General features: G+C 41.3%; 3 protein-coding genes across 3 annotated transcripts; 2 read left to right on the top strand and 1 right to left on the bottom strand.

Annotated features, from left to right (window-relative positions):
* The first annotated feature begins 450 nt into the window (after nucleotides 1-450).
* On the top strand, nucleotides 451-5071 carry LOC148098768 (tapasin-related protein-like). The gene is made up of 8 exons (XM_087850706.1): nucleotides 451-563; nucleotides 685-858; nucleotides 930-1238; nucleotides 1389-1718; nucleotides 3562-3909; nucleotides 3986-4078; nucleotides 4213-4232; nucleotides 4447-5071. The coding sequence occupies exons 1-8, from the start codon at nucleotides 518-520 to the stop codon at nucleotides 4495-4497; spliced, it is 1371 nt and encodes a 456-aa protein (XP_087706832.1). The 5' UTR covers nucleotides 451-517; the 3' UTR covers nucleotides 4498-5071.
* Nucleotides 5072-6929: 1858 nt separating this feature from the next.
* On the bottom strand, nucleotides 6930-9680 carry LOC148098769 (uncharacterized). The gene has a single exon (XM_087850708.1). It carries the CDS (start codon nucleotides 9220-9222, stop codon nucleotides 6979-6981), a length of 2244 nt encoding a protein of 747 aa, XP_087706834.1. The 5' UTR covers nucleotides 9223-9680; the 3' UTR covers nucleotides 6930-6978.
* A 4144-nt stretch (nucleotides 9681-13824) lies between these two features.
* On the top strand, nucleotides 13825-19734 carry LOC148098770 (tapasin-like). The gene is made up of 8 exons (XM_087850709.1): nucleotides 13825-13920; nucleotides 14042-14215; nucleotides 14287-14595; nucleotides 14746-15075; nucleotides 16905-17252; nucleotides 17329-17421; nucleotides 17556-17575; nucleotides 17952-19734. Exons 1-8 carry the CDS (start codon nucleotides 13875-13877, stop codon nucleotides 18000-18002), a joined length of 1371 nt encoding a protein of 456 aa, XP_087706835.1. The 5' UTR covers nucleotides 13825-13874; the 3' UTR covers nucleotides 18003-19734.
* Nucleotides 19735-19849: the final 115 nt, after the last annotated feature.

Here is a 19849-nt window from a genome sequence, read left to right on the forward strand (position 1 = left end):
AATAAAGTTTTTTGTAAAAAACAAAACAAAAAAACCCCCCCAAAAACCCCTCCTGTGCTGTGGCTGCGGATGTGCTCTGGTGCACTCACAGCAACACCTCAGGTCAAAGACAGTACTACGAGTTTGATGGCGTAAAAAAAATGGAAGCATAACCTACAGTTGACTCGTTGAGACGTGTGGAGAAACTCTGTAGAAATTAACTGTGGGCATGATTATGGATATTTTGTGAGTAACTTGTCACACAGTAGTGCGCACTGGACACAGCCAGATCACTACTAAACAAAACAATAACTAGGGGTCCCTTTAACAATCTAACGTTGAAACTAGTGCAATTTAACGGCGAATATTATTATAATTTCATATTTTCCCTCTTACTTTGTGTGCTGCTTGTCACGTGATCGGAGCGTCTGCAAAGCCAGTTTTTTTTTTCTTGAAAATGAAAGTGAAAGTATCCGGAGAAACTTCGAGCGGCAACCGAACTAAAGGGGATTTTCTGCGGGGTCACCAATGAAGAATCATGGGTTTAATCTTAAATATCCTTATTTACTTGTATCTAAGTGCAGGTGAGTTATTGTGCAAGGCTTTGTCACCGCGTTTTTAGAGCTAGTGTGGACGCTACACTCGACTGCATGAATGGAATCATACGCTTAATGATGATTTTGTGCATATGTCTGTGTGATTTAGGTGTGTGGAGTATCCAGAACCAGTGGCTGCCCTGTCAGTTCACTGACGAACATGTGTTTACTAATAATGAGGGGCACACTGAGACTCGACTCATCCACAGAGAGGCTATGCTGCAATTTGGTCAGAAAGGAGATGCTCCTGTTAACCCAAACGCCATCACTTTATTAATCACTGGTGAGTTACTGCAGGCTGCATGAGGAGAAGGCTGAAAGACATTTGATTTGACTGCATGTGTCCCATTCTAGGATCAAAGTTGGACCTGAGGCGGTATGTGGAGGGGGTGGAGGAAGAGCAGCTGGAGTGTGAGCTACGCAGATACAGCACAGAGGGCATTTATGTCCGCTGGCCTGTCATGGGCGCCCAAGAGTACAACCGCTGGTTCCTCTGTACCCTCAGACACAGCAGGGGCCTCTTTACAGTCACTGGTTTCCTCAGGCACCCCTCTGACCAGCCTCCCCCAGGAGAGCAGCACTACCGCAAATGTAGTCCTGACAGAGAGCACCTCTCTGTCAGGACTACCCCCATCCCTGACAGAGAGGTACTCACCACCACAGGTAAACTCAACATATGAGGATTTCAGAATCAGAAAAATATATCTATCATATGAGATACTTATTGTTGATGATGCATGTGTAGTTATGGGACATGGTGGGCCACTTGTTTTGAGAAATTTGTGCGGACAGTCACCAGATCTGTTTCCACAGTCGCCATGGCCATCAAAACAAAGACTCCTTCAGTGAAAGCAGGCCTGATGTCCCAGCAAAAGCTCCACTGCCAGTTTGACGTTGACCACAAGGGTGCCAACATCACTGTGGAGTGGCACTGGCAGCACCGGGGAGAGAGGAATAAACTCTTCAGCTACACCAGCCACACCGGGCACACCCAGGGGAGCGGCGTTGGGCTGAAGGCTCTGGCGACTGGCGATGCCACCTACACCCTCGCCCTGTCTAAGATGAGCAGTGAAGGGACCTACATTTGTTCAGTGTCAGTGAATCCACTGTTTGGCAGTGTGGACATAAATCTGCACATCGAAGGTGAGGAAATCAGATGACACAAAGTACTAATATTAATTCTGCCTGTTACATTAGTTAAACTGAAAAATGGATTATAAAGGGGACTGATTCTGTTTTTTTTTGTTTTGTTTTGTTTTTTTAGTTTTTCTGTCATACTGATACTGTTCCATATTAAACATGGTCAGATTTTCAGATTATGATAATAACAAGTATCCATATCTAGACTTTAAACAGTTTTTCTACTCTTAGATCTGTATGAAGTCAGTGAGAGTGGCTATCCCTAATGTGGTTGTAAGGAGAGAAGCCCCACCCATCCACTGTTTTAATCTTTTGTTCATAAGGTCCAACCAATCAGAAGAAACTTGGTGTAAAGGGGGAGGAGTTAGTGCTGAAGAGCAATTTCAAGACCCAGTAGAAGTTAAATCAAGATTATTTTGAACTGTGCATCATGTAAAGCTGCTCTACTGTACAGCAAGAATGAAACAAATGGGGCTGGAAATTAGTTTAATGGGTTCCCTTTAGTTAGGGATAATGGGCACTTGAATGGACAGTGGACCCTGAGAACTTTTAATGAGCTTCAGCTGAGATTTCATCTACTTTTATTTCATGCTCTTCACAGCTGACACACCAGCTCCTTTCAGTGCTTCATGCTCAGGCAGCATATTACCTGCCCTTCTCCTGACTTCATCCAAACATTGCCTAGCGTTTGACATAAGGTCAGCTAGGCAAAGACTAATCGGCCCACTGGAAATGTGAAGAAGAGCACGAGTTTTAAAAAATACAGTTAAAAGTGTATTTTTATAAATGTTATAGTTGTCCTGCTGATAGAGAACTCCCCCACAGCCATTCATGCTACAACAATAAAGTAGCAAATAAACAATTAAATGACAGAAAACTTACTGTATTTTTACTGTCTGCTCTAGAAATGTCAGCTTTTTTAAAAAACAAAACAATGCTTCTAGAGTAAAATAAATAATAAAAATAGGAAATTTAACTTTCTGCCTTATAATTATAGGACACTACAGGTAAGGAGCTACCAGAGTTTTCTGTAATGTTACACTTTTTTAAAAAAATAATTTGAGCCAAAAAAGTTTAATGTAGTTTACTACAGCAGTATGTTGTATGTCTCATGTAGAACAACAGAGATTTATTGTTGAAATTAGTTAGTTAAACTCATTTACACTGATAGAAATGGTAATTTAACTGGTCCAGCTCGCTTAAGATCAAAGTGGGCTCTATGTGGCTCATGATGTAGTTGTGTCTTACTGTCAACTTTTACATTCAGAAATTTCAAATGTCTCCAGTTCATATGATCATCAGCGATCACAAACACTTTTCCTTATGACAGCCCTATCTATCCAGCCCCCCCAGTTTATCCTTCATTGCTCCTTCACAGAGACCACACCTCTTGGCTACTACAACATATAATCACTGAGTTATTCTTCTCTAACTCCAACTGAGTTACACATTGTTCTCATTCATTTGTTATATTGTTAGCTTGAAATTAAAGCAGTGGCTTCCTGTGTCAGTTATATTCACAGCAACAGTCAGTTCAAGCTGCACTTGGTGACAGTGGGGAGGAAGAACTCCCTTTTAACAGGAAGAAACAACCTGCAGAACCAGGCTCAGGGAGGGGCGGCCATCTGCTGCAACCGGTTGGGGTGAGGGAAGGAAGACAGGATAGACGACATGCTGTGGAAGAGAGACAGAGATTAATAACAATTATCCATCCATCCATCCCTCCATGATGGTTAATGAAATTCACGTGTGATTTTTTTCAATGTTTCCATCACTTAGAACACAGAAGCTGTGGATTCATACATTTGGGATAACTTTTTACATTTTCCATTCTTTCTCTCCTAAGAGCCTCCTCGTGTCTCCCTCAATGTGGGACCCACCTTCTCACTGCTGGAGGGCCAGGAGCAGAAAGTTGTGTGTGAGGCAAACAGCTATTACCCCCTGGATGTGGAGATAGTTTGGTACGAGCAGGACCCGGCAGCGTCAGGCCAGAGGGTTGGTGCTCCTCTGCCCAAGGTACTGGATAACATCCTGCTGTCCAGCCACAAACATAACCAGGACAGGACCTACTCGCTGTCAGCTTTCTTCTACCTCAAGGCTTCGCTCAGGCAGTCTGGCAAACAGTTTACTTGCAGTGTCTCTCATCACTCCCTGAAAGTGCCCATCAAAAAGAGCTTCATTCTGAATGTGGAAGGTGAGAGACGTCTCAGTGTAATACTGTAAACTATCAGTAGGGAGCAGCAGAGTCTCATGTGTGTTATCTGTTTCAGAGCCAGGGAGCTGGATGTTCAACATTGTTCTTGGTTTGATTGGGATCGTACCGTTGGTTATCCTGTATGTAATGCTGCCCTACCTGAACTCAGGTGAGTGATATAAACAGGCCGCAAACCCACCAGCGCCTCCTGGAAACATATACAGTTTACATGTGTTAGCTGTTTGTGGAGTTACATGAGGTGTTGATGTCCTAAAGAGTAATATTCATTTATTTTCTCCACAGCAAGGAAAAGGGCAGTAGAGGTAAGATTATATTATTTAAAAAATGCATTTGATGTAATGACACCAGTCACAATGATATTTAATTACCTTTGTTTTCAATGATGTGTGTTGTTTTTGTGCCTGTCACGAGCAGAAGAAGCCATACTGAGCAGCGCTGATGGCCTGAGCAGAGCATCACACCCATCAGTGAGAACAGCAGCAGCACCCCACATATTATGTTTTTCTTTTCTCACAGTTCACCCACTCTTCCATGAGCTGGTCCTGGATTTTTGATCTCCTTTTTTAAGCATTCTTCTTTTTGCTTGAGTTCTTTCTCTTTCACTTGTTTTGCTTTTTTGTCAATTACTGCCTGGCTTAATTTTGTTTCTGGGTAACTTTTTTTTTCAATGTCTTGATTTTGTCTTGAAAGCCAGAAATTCCACTACCTTTTCTTTCTGCTCCCATGTCTTTTTTTTTTTTTTTTTTTTTACAATGGCACATTTGTTTTCAAGGTCCTAGCATTTCTTCTGGAGATCCAGGATTTTTTCCTTGTGTTTGTTGTTTAAAGATGCTAAGTGCATGGAAATAAAAACTTTTCTGTAATGTGTTAAACCTAAAGTAACAAACCCATGTTTAAAGGTAAGGCATAGAAAATACAGAAATTTCTGTCAAAATGTAGGGAGTAAAAGTTAAAAGGTGTCAGAAAAAAAAATACTCATGCAACATTTCTAAAATATGCTGATTCTGAAAATAGAGATACCTGAAACGTAAGTACAGTAAAGTATTTGTACTTTGTACTTTAGGTTTTAGAATCACAGTGGAAAGTTTAGAGTTAGTACCTCATTTTAAGGAATGAATACAATGAATAGAAGTAGATCAAAAGTGCTCAAATACAACCACTCAGACTTAAACCAAAGGAAATCAGTTCATTTCAATTAAATTTTATTTGCAAAATGCCAATTCACAAGAAGCTGCTTCAAGGCACTTTATATTGTAAGGTAAAGACCCTACAATATTACAGAAACCCCAACAATCCGAGGGCCCCCTATGAGCAAGCACTTGGCGACAGTGGGGAGGAAAAACTGCCTGTTAACAGGCAGAGACCTCCAGCAGAACCAGGCTCAGAAAGGGGCAGTCATCTGCCGCGACTGGTTGGGGGTGAGGTAGTGACACAGATGGAATGTGTTCATGTCACTTCCTCACAGCAAACAGATGTTATTATTTATTGTTGTCTACTATTTTTGGTGTTACGGTAAATACGGGCCCTCCTGGGTTAGAGATGTAATTGCCTCAGTGTATTTTTAGTATTGTTTTTAACCATATCCCTTAGTGATTGAGTTTTATTTTAGAAAAAGTCCATTTTTGTTTGTTGACCAGTCTAAAAGATGATTATTTCTTTCAATGTATGGAAGGAAATGATTGCTTTGTGGTGGACCACTGGAGGGCTCCACTCACACCCAGTTCTCAGGAAGTGTCATTGCTGTGTTTTGGAGGGAAAAGTATCCAGTTGTGTGGTGATGAGTAATAAACAAGCAGTGTTAATTGAGAGCTCTCGTGTTGTCTGTGTTTACCTCCACAGCTTCAAAGTGGGCTTTCTGGTGTTGGAACAGGTCAGCAGGTTTCTTAGGGGGGCTGTGTTATCGGTGCATGTGTGAGTTCAGGGTGGTTATGGCTTTGGGGAAGAAACTGTTTTTGAGTCTGTGGGTTTTTGTGCTGATGCACCTGTAGCGCTTCCCTGAGGGAAGCAGGCTGAACATGTTGAAACCAGGGTGGGAGCTGTCCTTGATGATGTTTGCTGCTCTGCTGAGACAGCGGGAGGAATAAATGTCCATCAGGGAGGGGAGAGGTCAGCCGATGATCTTCTGTGCTGTCTTGACCACATTCTGAAGCCTCACTCTATCCGCTTGGTGCAGCTGCCGTACCATACCGTGATGCAGTAGGTTAGCAGGCTCTCAATGGACGAGCGGTAGAAGGTCAGCAGCAGGTTGGAGTTCAGCTTGTACTTCCTGAGGACTCTCAGGAAGTGCAGCCGCTGTTGACGACCGCTGAGATGTTGTCTGTCCAGGAGATGTCAGCAGAGATGAGGACACCAAGGAACCGGATGGTGTGGACCCTCTCCACACACTCCCCGTTGATGTAAAGGGGGGCCAAGTCAGTGCTGTGTCTCCTGAAGTCAACAATGAGCTCTTTGGTTTTCTCAGTGTTCAGTGCCAGGTTGTTTTCTGAACACCATGCTGCCAGCTTCAGGACTTCCTCTCTGTAGTCTGCCTCGTCTCCCTTTGCGATGAGTCCGACTACCGTGGTGTCATTAGCAAACTTGATGATGAGAGTGTTGTTGTGGGTCAAACTGCATTCGTGGGTGTAGAGAGAATACAGGAGGGGGCTCAGCACACAGCCCTGTGGGGAGCCGGTGCTCAGTGTGCGAGTGGAGGAGAGATGAGGGCCAAGTCTTACAGTCTGGGGCCGGTTTGTGAGAAAGTCCTTTATCCAGGCACATGTGAGAGGAGGGAGGCCAAGAGTGACCAGTTTGGTGATGAGGATGTCCGGGATGATTGTATTAAAGGCTGAGCTGTAGTCCACAAAGAGCATTCGGACATAGCTTTGCCGCTGCTCTAGGTGACTTAGCACAGCGTGGAGGGCTGTGGCGATGGCGTCTTCTGTGGATCTGTTTGCACGGTATGCAAACTGGTGGGGGTCGAATTCTGGGGGTAGGTAATCCTTGATGTGCTGAAGGACTAGTCTCTCAAAGCATTTCATGATTACCAGTGTGAGGGCCACAGGGCGGTAATCATTCAGGCTGGAGATGGGAGACTTCTTCGGCACTGGGATGATTGTGTCTGATTTTAGGCAGGATGGGATGGCTGCCTGATCCAGTGAAGTACATCTGGACTGGGGTCTGTTGTTTAATTATGGGGGTGTGTTGCAAAATCTTTGGAGAGTTGCTGGATAATCTGGAGGGTCTGCTGCTTAAATTCTGCAATGCCAACGTTTTGCCTACGAGAGGAGGGAGGAGATAAACCTTTTTTTCTGTCTTTTGAGGAATGCTGGAGATGACTCTGGTTGAGCGCCCAACCTCAGACTGCTCATATGATTTCGCCATAGAGTTTGACTTGGCCTTGGTGGAAATCTGAGGTAGCGGGGCGTGCTTTGCGCTCACCTCAAGTGTCAGTTGTTTATTTTCTTCTACAAGGCTGCTGTTCTTAGCCTCATATACAGAAAGGATTCGCTGTGTTGTTACTAACTGCTTTTTGAGGTCGCGATTTTCCCTCTCACATCTGTGGAGTTTCTGTATGGCATTTTTGTTTTGAAGTGCAGCCTCCTGATTCAGCGTTGACCGCAGTTCTTTAATTTCTTTGTCCTTTTCTGTGACCAGCTGTTTATATTTGCATAACAGGCGGTCCCGGCGGTGCTGTTCAAATACTAATGCGTGACTGGACATGTGCATTTTTCTTTTAGCGTTAAGTCTGTTTGTTCGCCACTGCGAGAAGATTTTTTCCTGCGTTTGTGCAGCGTATTTGTTCAGCTCAATTGCAACCTTTGAGGAATTCTCCTCACGCAGGTCCTTTACCTGCTCCATCAGACGGTCAATTTCCTGTTTTTGTCCTTCAATCGTTTGTCTTTGAATTGAACTCATTTGAATTTCAGTTTCCAGCTCTTTTATGTTTTGTTGCTGCTGAAACACAATTTCTTTGTAGTGTGTGAGCTCTTTGTCCAACTTTTCTTTGTCTGCCAAAATCTGGACCAGCCTTTTCTTAACTACGTTGTGCTCCTTGTCAACACAGGCAAGTTGTTTGGCCTGTGCCGTCTGCGCTTCTGCCTGCTTTTGTTTGATGAGCTCCAGTTTATTTTTCACAGCAAAATACCTGGTCTGATACTTGGATAGGTCTGCTTGAATCATTTCTCGTTCACTATTCTTTTGTTCTGTGTCTTTTGTCAGTGACTCTATGGTGTCCTTACATTGACTGATCACGGTCTTAGCCTCAGATAACTCCTTATTAAGTTTTTCATGCTGAGGCCAAAACTCATCGTGCGTCATCTGTATTTCTAGTCTGTGTTCTGTTTCTTTCAGAGCATTTCTCAGACTGACAATCTCATGATCTTGGGATGTCATTTTCTTGAAGGATTCCCGCCTCTCACTTTCAAGTTTGGCTATTTGTTCATTTTTCATCTTCAGGACTTTCTCCAGGTGTTGCATGTTAGAAAGCTGCTTTGAGGCTTCCTTTGTCTGACTTTCTATTTCCTCTCGTTTTTCTTTTAACTCTTTTACTAGTTTTTTATTGTCCAAGTTCTTTCCCAAAAGCAAATCTGACAGTTCATTTTTTTTCATTATCAATGCGTTTTTCTCCATAATGACCCTGTCCTTTTGATCTTCAAAATCCTCTGCTTTTTTTTGCCATGTTTTAATTTCAGCTTTTAATTTCTCTTCTTGTGCCTCCACTGTTTTAAGTCTGTCTCTACATTGAAACAGCGTGCTAGCCTCTACAAGATATTCTGATGTCCTTTTTTCAAAGTTGACCCTCTCTTCTTTGAGCTGGTCCTGGACTCTAAGCTCATTTTTTATCTGTTCTTCTTTTTCCTTCAGTTCTTTTACTTTTTGGTTTTTTTCAGTGGTCACCTGCTCTAATTTTTGCTTCAGGGCCTCATTTTCTTTGCTCAGTCTATTGACTTTTCCTTGAAGACGAGACAGAAATTCCGCATCTTTTTCTTTCTGCTCCCGTCTCTTTTTTTCAGTGGCATGTTTCCTTTCCAGGTCTTTGCATCTCTTTTGAAGGTCCAGGATTTTTTTCTCATATTTCTCTGATCCTGCGGCCTTCATCTCACATTGAGCCAAACGTTTTCTTAGTTGGTCTATTTCTGAGAGATGGGCGCGGGCTTCCTGTTTAAGCCTCGAAATGTCATCCACACGTTCTCTACACACCATAACAAATTCTGATATTGTCTTCTGCTGTTCCTTGTTTAAAGCCATGAGGTGTTTTTCTCTTTTTCTTAATTTTTCAATTTTTTTATGCTGTAATTCTAGTGTGGCAGCCATTTTTAAATGAATGTATTTAATTTGTATTTATATTGTCCGCGCAAAGTTATCAAGTGCAACCAGTTATCTACTCAACTAGGTAATGTGGGTTCCAAATGGAAACTCAAACTAAAAAGCTAGTGTAGTGCTTACAGTTTCTGTCTACATGGGGTGTATTTAAGGGTTTTCTTGAAACCTGGCTCCGCCCCCTACAGCTATCATCAAAGACAATTCTGTGATGTCACAGATGGCTTTGAAGAAGAAAAACATGTAATGCTGTTTGTCTTGATGGTATGTGTCATTTTTGCTCTTCTGTTCTTAATTTTATTTTAATTTATTCATTTTGCATGTTTCAGATATGTTGCTAAATAACAGACATACAAGCTGATGACTAATATTAGAGTTTTTACATTCTTAGATATCTTGTGTCAGACATGTGCCAAACTCTATTACTGACAAACTGCACAGACCTTTTAAGCACTTATTCTACATAAATCAATATTACTGCTTGCTGCTCATCTTTAAGGTTGAACTCAGTTTAAATACATATATGCAGTGTAAGGTAATATTTGTGTGTTTACTATTTCTTTCTGAATGACTGAACCAATCCTGATGAGACATAAAAATTGCCTAGCGCACTGTGAGTGTCAACATCTGTATGAAATATACAAATATTTGACATAAATCCCACAGTTGTACATGTTTATGATATTTTGCAGTTCAGCTGAGCACCAAATGGAATGCCATAGCACGGAATGTCATGGGTTAGAATGGTGTGTCACAATGGAATGTACCATACCATAATGAACATAGTGCATGTATGTTTGATTCAAGCATGTTTGTTTTTAAACCATTATATATATATATATATATATATATATATATATATATATATATATATATATATATATATATATATATATATCTCAATAACAAACAAACAAAAATGTACCAGCTTGAACACTGGTGTGACTGGCCCACTGCTACATTTGGAGACCATGCTTTCCACACATACCAGAAAAAGAAAGAAGTGAGAGAGATGCACAGTAAGAGTGGACCATGACTTGTAGCCTGTATTTCACTCTTGTTTTGAGGTCATTTATGTCCCCGTGGCTTTCACGTTAAATACTGTAATCTATTTTAGAAATGTTACTTGAAAACCTGCAAATATCATTTTGCATTAATGATATTTATGGTTGTTTTGTGGCTGCAATAACAGACTGGAATTATTGACAAATGGTTTTCAGAAATGCATTCTTTTCATACATCCCCCCCTACAGAGCTCTGTGTGTTTTGAATGCATTTAAACAGTGCATTTTTCTTTCCTTTGTAGACCTTTTCACATCACCTTTGTAGCACAAACTTTGAAACATATGTTTCTGACATTAATTAGTGTTTATCAAAATGAAATAAAATGCCTCAATTTCAAGAGGGGATATGTTGTCATGTGTATGCTACTTCAGATTAAATACATTTACCACAGTGAGAGAATTACAGGTAAAAGTTTTTACTTCAACATACAACTGAAGACCTTTTCTCTTACATTGGGTTTAAAGCTGTCAGAGAAAATATCATGTTCTCTATGCAGCTGACTGCAGATATGCAGGGTGGAAATCAGAATCTGTGCAGGTCTGAGATCAGCAGTTTTCATAAAAACCGAATTTATGCTCCTGTATAATAACATGTATGATTACTCCCTTTGACTTTTCGTGCGGAACTTTCTTGTTAAAACAGCTGCAACCTTCACTGACAGTACATCATACAGTACTTTAGCCTCACCTAACCCTACCATAAATTTATACCAATATTAAAACAGAACTGTATTCAACATAAGGAGTGAACATGAGATCTGAATCTGAGAGCATTGGTATTGATAATACAAAATAAACTTAAACCTTGTTTAAACATGTGCCATGGTCTGGTCTTTCTCTTCTTGTGACTTCTTGATGTTTGTAAATACAATAGATAATAAAAATAAATTTAATATACATATAATAATGTACAATACATTATGGAGTATGCTTCTGCTGTGAGGTCCTGCCTTAATGTACTTATGCAATTAACCACTGGACAGGTATGTTTATAAATAATATGATATTAGGCCAATTTTCTTATACATATTTTTGACCTGGAGGCAGAATTAATTTGTGAACTGAAAAAGGAAAATGCTTATTAACTTGTAAAGTAAAAACGTGATGCATTTAAGGTTATCCTGTTTGGTTTTTGTTTAGGAAGAGAATTTGTTCCACTGTGCGATGGCCGAGTCTGTTTCTTTTCTTGGAGATAATTTCTCCTGCCTTAGAGAAAATCCTCTCACATGGAACAGAAGAGGTTGTAAACTGACAGCGAAACAACTAGTAGCTTAGGTGCTCCAACATTCTGAAGAAGCAACTGCTATCCCAATTGGAGATCGATGATGTACAACACAAATGCTATGGCAAGGACAGGGCCAGGACATCACGTCAGGGGGGAGATATTATCACCCTCATCCCATATTGGAACCAAGCCCAAGTACAGCTGATTCGATGAAGGTGTTGAGTGCTAGAGAGAGAAGATTGTGGCTAAGCTGTGGCTGATTATCAAGTCTATAACGTTCAACTTTCAAAGTAATCTTTGAAGGTCTACTAAAAGATGTGAATGCAGCGTTACAGACAAACTGAAACCAACCAGCTGATCTAAACCACAAACAAACCAAACACTGAGATGCTTGGCTAAAAGATGAACAACCACAAGAAGCAGTGCCCTCCATGGAGAAGGAGGCCAAAATCAAGGCAGTGTGGAGGGAAGTTAGCCCTCCACAGAGCTGCAGAAAGGAGTGTCTAAGAAGTACTCAATGACTTGGAAACTGCCAAGCAAAGAATCACAACCATGGCCAGTCATTTGAAGATGTATACCAGAGAGATAGAAGGCAGCTGTACTCCACTGAACCATTCATGGTTCAGTGGAGTACAGCTGACAAGCTGACAGCTGACAAGATCCTTTAAATAAGATTTATGGCACATAAACCAGATGTGTCAGGCTAACTAACCACAACTGCACACCACTGACACCATCACCTGCGTGGCTTTGAATGATTCAATCGTGCCGTCTCCTATAAACATGCAGGTCATACGGACTATGCTTCTAAATTGTCTAAATTGTCTTTCTTTGTTTTGTGAAAACAGATAAATACATAAATGTACAGCTGGTTTATTACATTATTACATTATTACAGTTCCCTCTCAATGGCAGGGAAACCATATGACAATGGCCCACCAAGGCAACATTTGGTGGAAGCACTGGAAGACCATATGGAAGAAGGATGCAACCCCTAATAGTAATGTTTCAGTAACTAGTGGAGCTAGGACAGCACCCTCCCTGAACAGGATCCTGTAACTGTCACAATTCAGTTAAGATTAATTCAGTTAAGTTCAGGTAACAAGGAGATGAAATTCAGAAATTTCAAGTTATTATCCAAGTTAAACCAATTTAAACTGGTTTAACTTGGATACGACCACCTGAGTATTCTGGGAAGATGATATTGAAGTCTGGATCTTCTGCTCTTTCCACACTGAATTATTGCAATCTCTTTATGAAATGGAGCTAGTTACAGTCCACTGGGATTCAATAAAGCAATCAAGTATGGGATATTTGTTTGGACTCTGTTGTTGTCAGGGAATACTGTATCCACAAATGTAAATATTTTAAAACCAAACAGTGAAAAACTGATTGCTTAATGAATTTAAATTCTTGAGTAAATTGCTAAAACTTGCAAGTGATAGGAAAGCCCTTACTTTAGAATAGAATAGAATAGAATAATCCTTTGATTGCCCCAGAAGGGGAAATTTGGTTGTAACAGCAGCAAGAAAAACACATATACAAACAAACAGGACACACAGGACACAGAACAGAAGCATACACATTTTCTTTTACATATTTACATCATGGACAATAGTTACCAAAAACAGAGCACTGTACAGTTATTAACATTAAATAAAAATAAATACAGAAGTTGCTTTACCTGGCCATTTTAAATTAATTTGAGACAAGTTCCTGCTTTCTGATAGTTTATAACTTTGTTTTAGCTTCTTAAACACACAGTTTTTACACATGATTTTTATTTGATGAATACTCTAAGTTTCTTGTCTGTTTCTTGTGTTATTGTTCATGAATAAAGTTTTTTGTAAAAAAAAAAACCAAAAAAAACCAAAAAAAAAAAAACCCCTCCTGTGCTGTGGCTGTGGATGTGCTCTGGTGCACTCACAGCAACACCTCAGGTCAAAGGCAGTACTACGAGTTTGATGGCGTAAAAAACATGGAAGCATAACCTACAGTTGACTCGTTGAGACGTGTGGAGAAGCCTCTGTAGAAATACAACTGTGGGCATGATTATGGATATTTTGTGAGTAACTTGTCACACAGTAGTGCGCACTGGACACAGCCAGATTACTACTAAACAAAACAATAACTAGGGGTCCCTTTAACAATCTAACGTTGAAACTAGTGCAATTTAACGGCGAATATTATTATAATTTCATATTTTCCCTCTTATTTTGTGTGCTGCTTGTCACGTGGTCGGAGCGTCTGCAAAGCCAGTTTTTTTTTTCTTGAAAATGAAAGTGAAAGTATCCGGAGAAACTTCGAGCGGCAACCGAACTAAAGGGGATTTTCTGCGGGGTCACCAATGAAAAATCATGGGTTTAATCTTAAATATCCTTATTTACTTGTGTCTAAGTGCAGGTGAGTTATTGTGCAAGGCTTTGCCACCGCGTTTTTAGAGCTAGTGTGGACGCTACACTCGACTGCATGAATGAAATCATACGCTTAATGATGATTTTGTGCATATGTCTGTGTGATTTAGGTGTGTGGAGTATCCAGAACCAGTGGTTGCCCTGTCAGTTCACTGACGAACATGTGTTTACTAATAATGAGGGGCACACTGAGACTCGACTCATCCACAGAGAGGCTATGCTGCAATTTGGTCAGAAAGGAGATGCTCCTGTTAACCCAAACGCCATCACTTTATTAATCACTGGTGAGTTACTGCAGGCTGCATGAGGAGAAGGCTGAAAGACATTTGATTTGACTGCATGTGTCCCATTCTAGGATCAAAGTTGGACCTGAGGCGGTATGTGGAGGGGGTGGAGGAAGAGCAGCTAGAGTGTGAGCTACGCAGATACAGCACAGAGGACATTTATGTCCGCTGGCCTGTCATGGGCGCCCAAGAGTACAACCGCTGGTTCCTCTGTACCCTCAGACACAGCAGGGGCCTCTTTACAGTCACTGGTTTCCTCAGGGACCCCTCTGACCAGCCTCCCCCAGGAGAGCAGGACTACCGCATATGTAGTCCTGACAGAGAGTACCTCTCTGTCAGGACTACCCCCATCCCTGACAGAGAGGTACTCACCACCACAGGTAAACTCAACATATGAGGATTTCAGAATCAGAAAAACATATCTATCATATGAGATACTTATTGTTGATGATGCATGTGTAGTTATGGGACATGGTGGGCCACTTGTTTTGAGAAATTTGTGCAGACAGTCACCAGATCTGTTTCCACAGTCGCCATGGCCATCAAAACAAAGACTCCTTCAGTGAAAGCAGGCCTGATGTCCCAGCAAAAGCTCCACTGCCAGTTTGACGTTGACCACAAGGGTGCCAACATCACTGTGGAGTGGCACTGGCAGCACCGGGGAGAGAGGAATAAACTCTTCAGCTACACCAGCCGCACCGGGCACACCCAGGGGAGCGGCGTTGGGCTGAAGGCTCTGGCGACTGGCGATGCCACCTACACCCTCCCCCTGTCTAAGATGAGCAGTGAAGGGACCTACATTTGTTCAGTGTCAGTGAATCCACTGTTTGGCAGTGTGGACATAAATCTGCACATCGAAGGTGAGGAAATCAGATGACACAAAGTACTAATATTAATTCTGCCTGTTACATTAGTTAAACTGAAAAATGGATTATAAAGGGGACTGATTCTGTTTTTTTTTTTTTAGTTTTTCTGTCATACTGATACTGTTCCATATTAAACATGGTCAGATTTTCAGATTATGATAATAACAAATATCCATATCTAGACTTTAAACAGTTTTTCTACTCTTAGATCTGTATGAAGTCAGTGAGAGTGGATATCCCTAATGTGGTTGTAAGGAGAGAAGCCCCACCCATCCACTGTTTTAATCTTTTGTTCATAAGGTCCAACCAATCAGAAGAAACTTGGTGTAAAGGGGGAGGAGTTAGCACTGAAGAGCAATTTCAAGACCCAGTAGAAGTTAAATTAAGATTATTTTGTACTGTGCATCATGTAAAGCTGCTCTACTGTACAGCAAGAATGAAACAAATGGGGCTGGAAATTAGTTTAATGGGTTCCCTTTAGTTAGGGATAATGGGCACTTGAATGGACAGTGGACCCTGAGAACTTTTAATGAGCTTCAGCTGAGATTTCATCTACTTTCATTTCATGCTCTTCACAGCTGACACACCAGCTCCTTTCAGTGCTTCATGCTCAGGCAGCATATTACCTGCCCTTCTCCTGACTTCATCCAAACATTGCCTAGCGTTGTTTGACATAAGGTCAGCACGGCAAAGACTCTAATCGGCCCACTGGAAATGTGAAGAAGAGCACGAGTTTTAAAAAATACAGTTAAAAGTGTATTTTTATAAATGTTATAGTTGTCCTGCTGATAGAGAACTCCCCCACAGCCATTCATGCTACAACAATAAAGTAGCAAATAAACAATTTAATGACAGAAAAGTTACTGCATTTTTACTGTCTGCTCTAGAAATGTCAGCTTTTTTAAAAAACAAAACAATGCTTCTAGAGTAAAATAAATAATAAAAATAGGAAATTTAACTTTCTGCCTTATAATTATAGGACACTACAGGTAAGGAGCTACCAGAGTTTTCTGTAATGTTACACTTTTTTTAAAAAATAATTTGAGCCAAAAAAGTTTAATGTAGTTTACTACAGCAGTATGTTGTATGTCTCATGTAGAACAACAGAGATGTATTGTTGAAATTAGTTAGTTAAACTCATTTACACTGATAGAAATGGTAATTTAACTGGTCCAGCTCGCTTAAGATCAAAGTGGGCTCTATGTGGCTCTAATAATTCTTGTCCCTGAAACTTTTACATTCAGAAATTTCAAATGTCTCCAGTTCATATGATCATCAGCGATCACAAACACTTTTCCTTATGACAGCCCTATCTATCCAGCCCCCCCAGTTTATCCTTCATTGCTCCTTCACAGAGACCACACCTCTTGGCTACTACAACATATAATCACTGAGTTATTCTTCTCTAACTCCAACTGAGTTACACATTGTTCTCATTCATTTGTTATATTGTTAGCTTGAAATTAAAGCAGTGGCTTCCTGTGTCAGTTATATTCACAGCAACAGTCAGTTCAAGCTGCACTTGGTGACAGTGGGGAGGAAGAACTCCCTTTTAACAGGAAGAAACATCCTGCAGAACCAGGCTCAGGGAGGGGCGGCCATCTGCTGCAACCGGTTGGGGTGAGGGAAGGAAGACAGGATAGACGACATGCTGTTGAAGAGAGACAGAGATTAATAACAATTATCCATCCATCCATCCCTCCATGATGGTTAATGAAATTCACGTGTGATTTTTTTCAATGTTTCCATCACTTAGAACACAGAAGCTGTGGATTCATACATTTGGGATAACTTTTTACATTTTCCATTCTTTCTCTCCTAAGAGCCTCCTCGTGTCTCCCTCAATGTGGGACCCACCTTCTCACTGCTGGAGGGCCAGGAGCAGAAAGTTGTGTGTGAGGCAAACAGCTATTACCCCCTGGATGTGGAGATAGTTTGGTACGAGCAGGACCCGGCAGCGTCAGGCCAGAGGGTTGGTGCTCCTCTGCCCAAGGTACTGGATAACATCCTGCTGTCCAGCCACAAACATAACCAGGACAGGACCTACTCGCTGTCAGCTTTCTTCTACCTCAAGGCTTCACTCAGGCAGTCTGGCAAACAGTTTACTTGCAGTGTCTCTCATCACTCCCTGAAAGTGCCCATCAAAAAGAGCTTCCTTCTGAATGTGGAAGGTGAGAGACGTCTCAGTGTAATACTGTAAACTATCAGTAGGGAGCAGCAGAGTCTCATGTGTGTTATCTGTTTCAGAGCCAGGGAGCTGGATGTTCAACATTGTTCTTGGTTTGATTGGGATCGTACCGTTGGTTATCCTGTTTGTAATGCTGCGCTACCTGCACTCAGGTGAGTGATATAAACAGGCCGCAAACCCACCAGCGCCTCCTGGAAACATATACAGTTTACATGTGTTAGCTGTTTGTGGAGTTACATGAGGTGTTGATGTCCTAAAGAGTAATTTTCATTTATTTTCTCCACAGCAAGGAAAAGGGCAGTAGAGGTAAGATTATATTATTTAAAAAATGCATTTGATGTAATGACACCAGTCACAATGATATTTAATTACCTATGCTAAAGGCTGATCTGAGGAGCATTCCTCACACACACACACACACACCTTTATAGAGTAAGGGGGTTATTCATTGTGTCACTATTTAGCAAACATAAACTAATGTAAGTCTATTAACCAACCAACCACGTGACTTTATGTTCCGTAGTGACAGAAGATGGCGCTTTAAACTTTAACTTTAAGCACTTATTTCTTAAATGCAACTTTACAGACAGAGTTACATCTATGTCAGGTTTTCAGAGCAGGGCTCAGTGGTTAGCCTTTATATGTATAGCATTTCACATATTATGTTTTTCTTTTCTCACAGTTCACCCACTCTTCCATGAGCTGGTCCTGGATTTTTGATCTCCTTTTTTAAGCATTCTTCTTTTTGCTTGAGTTCTTTCTCGTTCACTTGTTTTGCTTTTTTGTCAATTACTGCCTGGCTTAATTTTGTTTCTGGGTAACTTTTTTTTTTTCAATGTCTTGATTTTGTCTTGAAAGCCAGAAATTCCACTACCTTTTCTTTCTGCTCCCATGTCTTTTTTTTTTTTTTTTTTTTTACAATGGCACATTTGTTTTCAAGGTCCTAGCATTTCTTCTGGAGATCCAGGATTTTTTCCTTGTGTTTGTTGTTTAAAGATGCTAAGTGCATGGAAATAAAAACTTTTCTGTAATGTGTTAAACCTAAAGTAACAAACCCATGTTTAAAGGTAAGGCATAGAAAATACAGAAATTTCTGTCAAAATGTAGGGAGTAAAAGTTAAAAGGTGTCAGAAAAAAAAATACTCATGCAACATTTCTAAAATATGCTGATTCTGAAAATAGAGATACCTGAAACGTAAGTACAGTAAAGTATTTGTACTTTGTACTTTAGGTTTTAGAATCACAGTGGAAAGTTTAGAGTTAGTACCTCATTTTAAGGAATGAATACAATGAATATAAGTAGATCAAAAGTGCTCAAATACAACCACTCAGACTTAAACCAAAGGAAATCAGTTCATTTCAATTAAATTTTATTTGCAAAATGCCAATTCACAAGAAGCTGCTTCAAGGCACTTTATATTGTAAGGTAAAGACCCTACAATATTATAGAAACCCCAACAATCCGAGGACCCCCTATGAGCAAGCACTTGGCGACAGTGGGGAGGAAAAACTGCCTGTTAACAGGCAGAGACCTCCAGCAGAACCAGGCTCAGAAAGGGGCAGTCATCTGCCGCGACTGGTTGGGGGTGAGGTAGTGACACAGATGGAATGTGTTCATGTCACTTCCTCACAGCAAACAGATGTTATTATTTATTGTTGTCTACTATTTTTGGTGTTACGGTAAATACAGGCCCTCCTGGGTTAGAGATGTAATTGCCTCAGTGTATTTTTAGTATTCTTTTTAACCATATCCCTTAGTGATTGAGTTTTATTTTAGAAAAAGTCCATTTTTGTTTGTTGACCAGTCTAAAAGATGATTATTTCTTTCAATGTATGGAAGGAAATGATTGCTTTGTGGTGGACCACTGGAGGGCTCCACTCACACCCAGTTTTCAGGAAGTGTTGTTGCTGTGTTTTGGAGGAAAAAGTATCCAGTTATGTGGTGATGAGTAATAAACGAGCAGTGTTAATCGAGAGCTCTCGTGTCGTCTGTGCTTACCTCCACATTGGTGACCCCTGACTCGAACATGCTGCAGTCCGATGGTGGCACCGACTCCGCTCTGGATGCATCAGCAGCCGCCAGCCCTCTGCCTCCGGCTGCAGCTACGTTTGCTGTGGCGCTCGAGCTGCCGGACTTTTGGCTTCACGATCCCCCGTCATTGTTCGTGCACGTGGAGGCTCAGTTCGCCCTTCGTGGCATCTCGGCTGACGACACGAAATATCGTGTCGATGCCCTGTATTTTTCTTCAATACCCTGTTTCACTCGCGCCATCGAGCCCCTGAATCGGGCTAATTTAGTGACTTCAGGGTTCATGTTTTTCAGCGTTTGCTCTTGGAGTTCCCTTCACTGACTGTTCCTAATTTATCGAACACGGCAACGAAGCACGGGGTTGAACATTATATTCCGACGGTCGGTCACCCGGTGTTCGCACACATGCGCCGCCTCGACCCCGCGAAACTCTCCGTCGCTCGGGAAGAGTTTGCCGCAATGGAGCGCCTCGGCATTGTGCAGCGCTCAAATAGTGCCTGGGCTTCTCCGCTGCACATGGTGCCCAAGTCAGACGGTCGGTGGCGGCCGTG

Source organism: Neolamprologus brichardi, chromosome 14 (assembly GCF_056152115.1).
Source record: "Neolamprologus brichardi isolate AB-2024 chromosome 14, ASM5615211v1, whole genome shotgun sequence".
Classification (NCBI taxonomy): Eukaryota; Metazoa; Chordata; class Actinopteri; order Cichliformes; family Cichlidae; genus Neolamprologus; species Neolamprologus brichardi.

Bases quoted from the DNA above. Each gene is read 5' to 3' on its own strand.
- LOC148098768 (XM_087850706.1), top strand. From the start codon at position 518: ATGGGTTTAATCTTAAATATCCTTATTTACTTGTATCTAAGTGCAG. The intron at 1,239-1,388 runs GTAAACTCAACA...CTGTTTCCACAG, and splicing joins AGAGGTACTCACCACCACAG to TCGCCATGGCCATCAAAACA. The intron at 4,233-4,446 runs GTAAGATTATAT...CTTTTCTCACAG, and splicing joins CAAGGAAAAGGGCAGTAGAG to TTCACCCACTCTTCCATGAG.
- LOC148098769 (XM_087850708.1), bottom strand. From the start codon at position 9,222: ATGGCTGCCACACTAGAATTACAGCATAAAAAAATTGAAAAATTAAGA.
- LOC148098770 (XM_087850709.1), top strand. From the start codon at position 13,875: ATGGGTTTAATCTTAAATATCCTTATTTACTTGTGTCTAAGTGCAG. The intron at 15,076-16,904 runs GTGAGGAAATCA...TTCTCTCCTAAG, and splicing joins CATAAATCTGCACATCGAAG to AGCCTCCTCGTGTCTCCCTC. The intron at 17,576-17,951 runs GTAAGATTATAT...CTTTTCTCACAG, and splicing joins CAAGGAAAAGGGCAGTAGAG to TTCACCCACTCTTCCATGAG.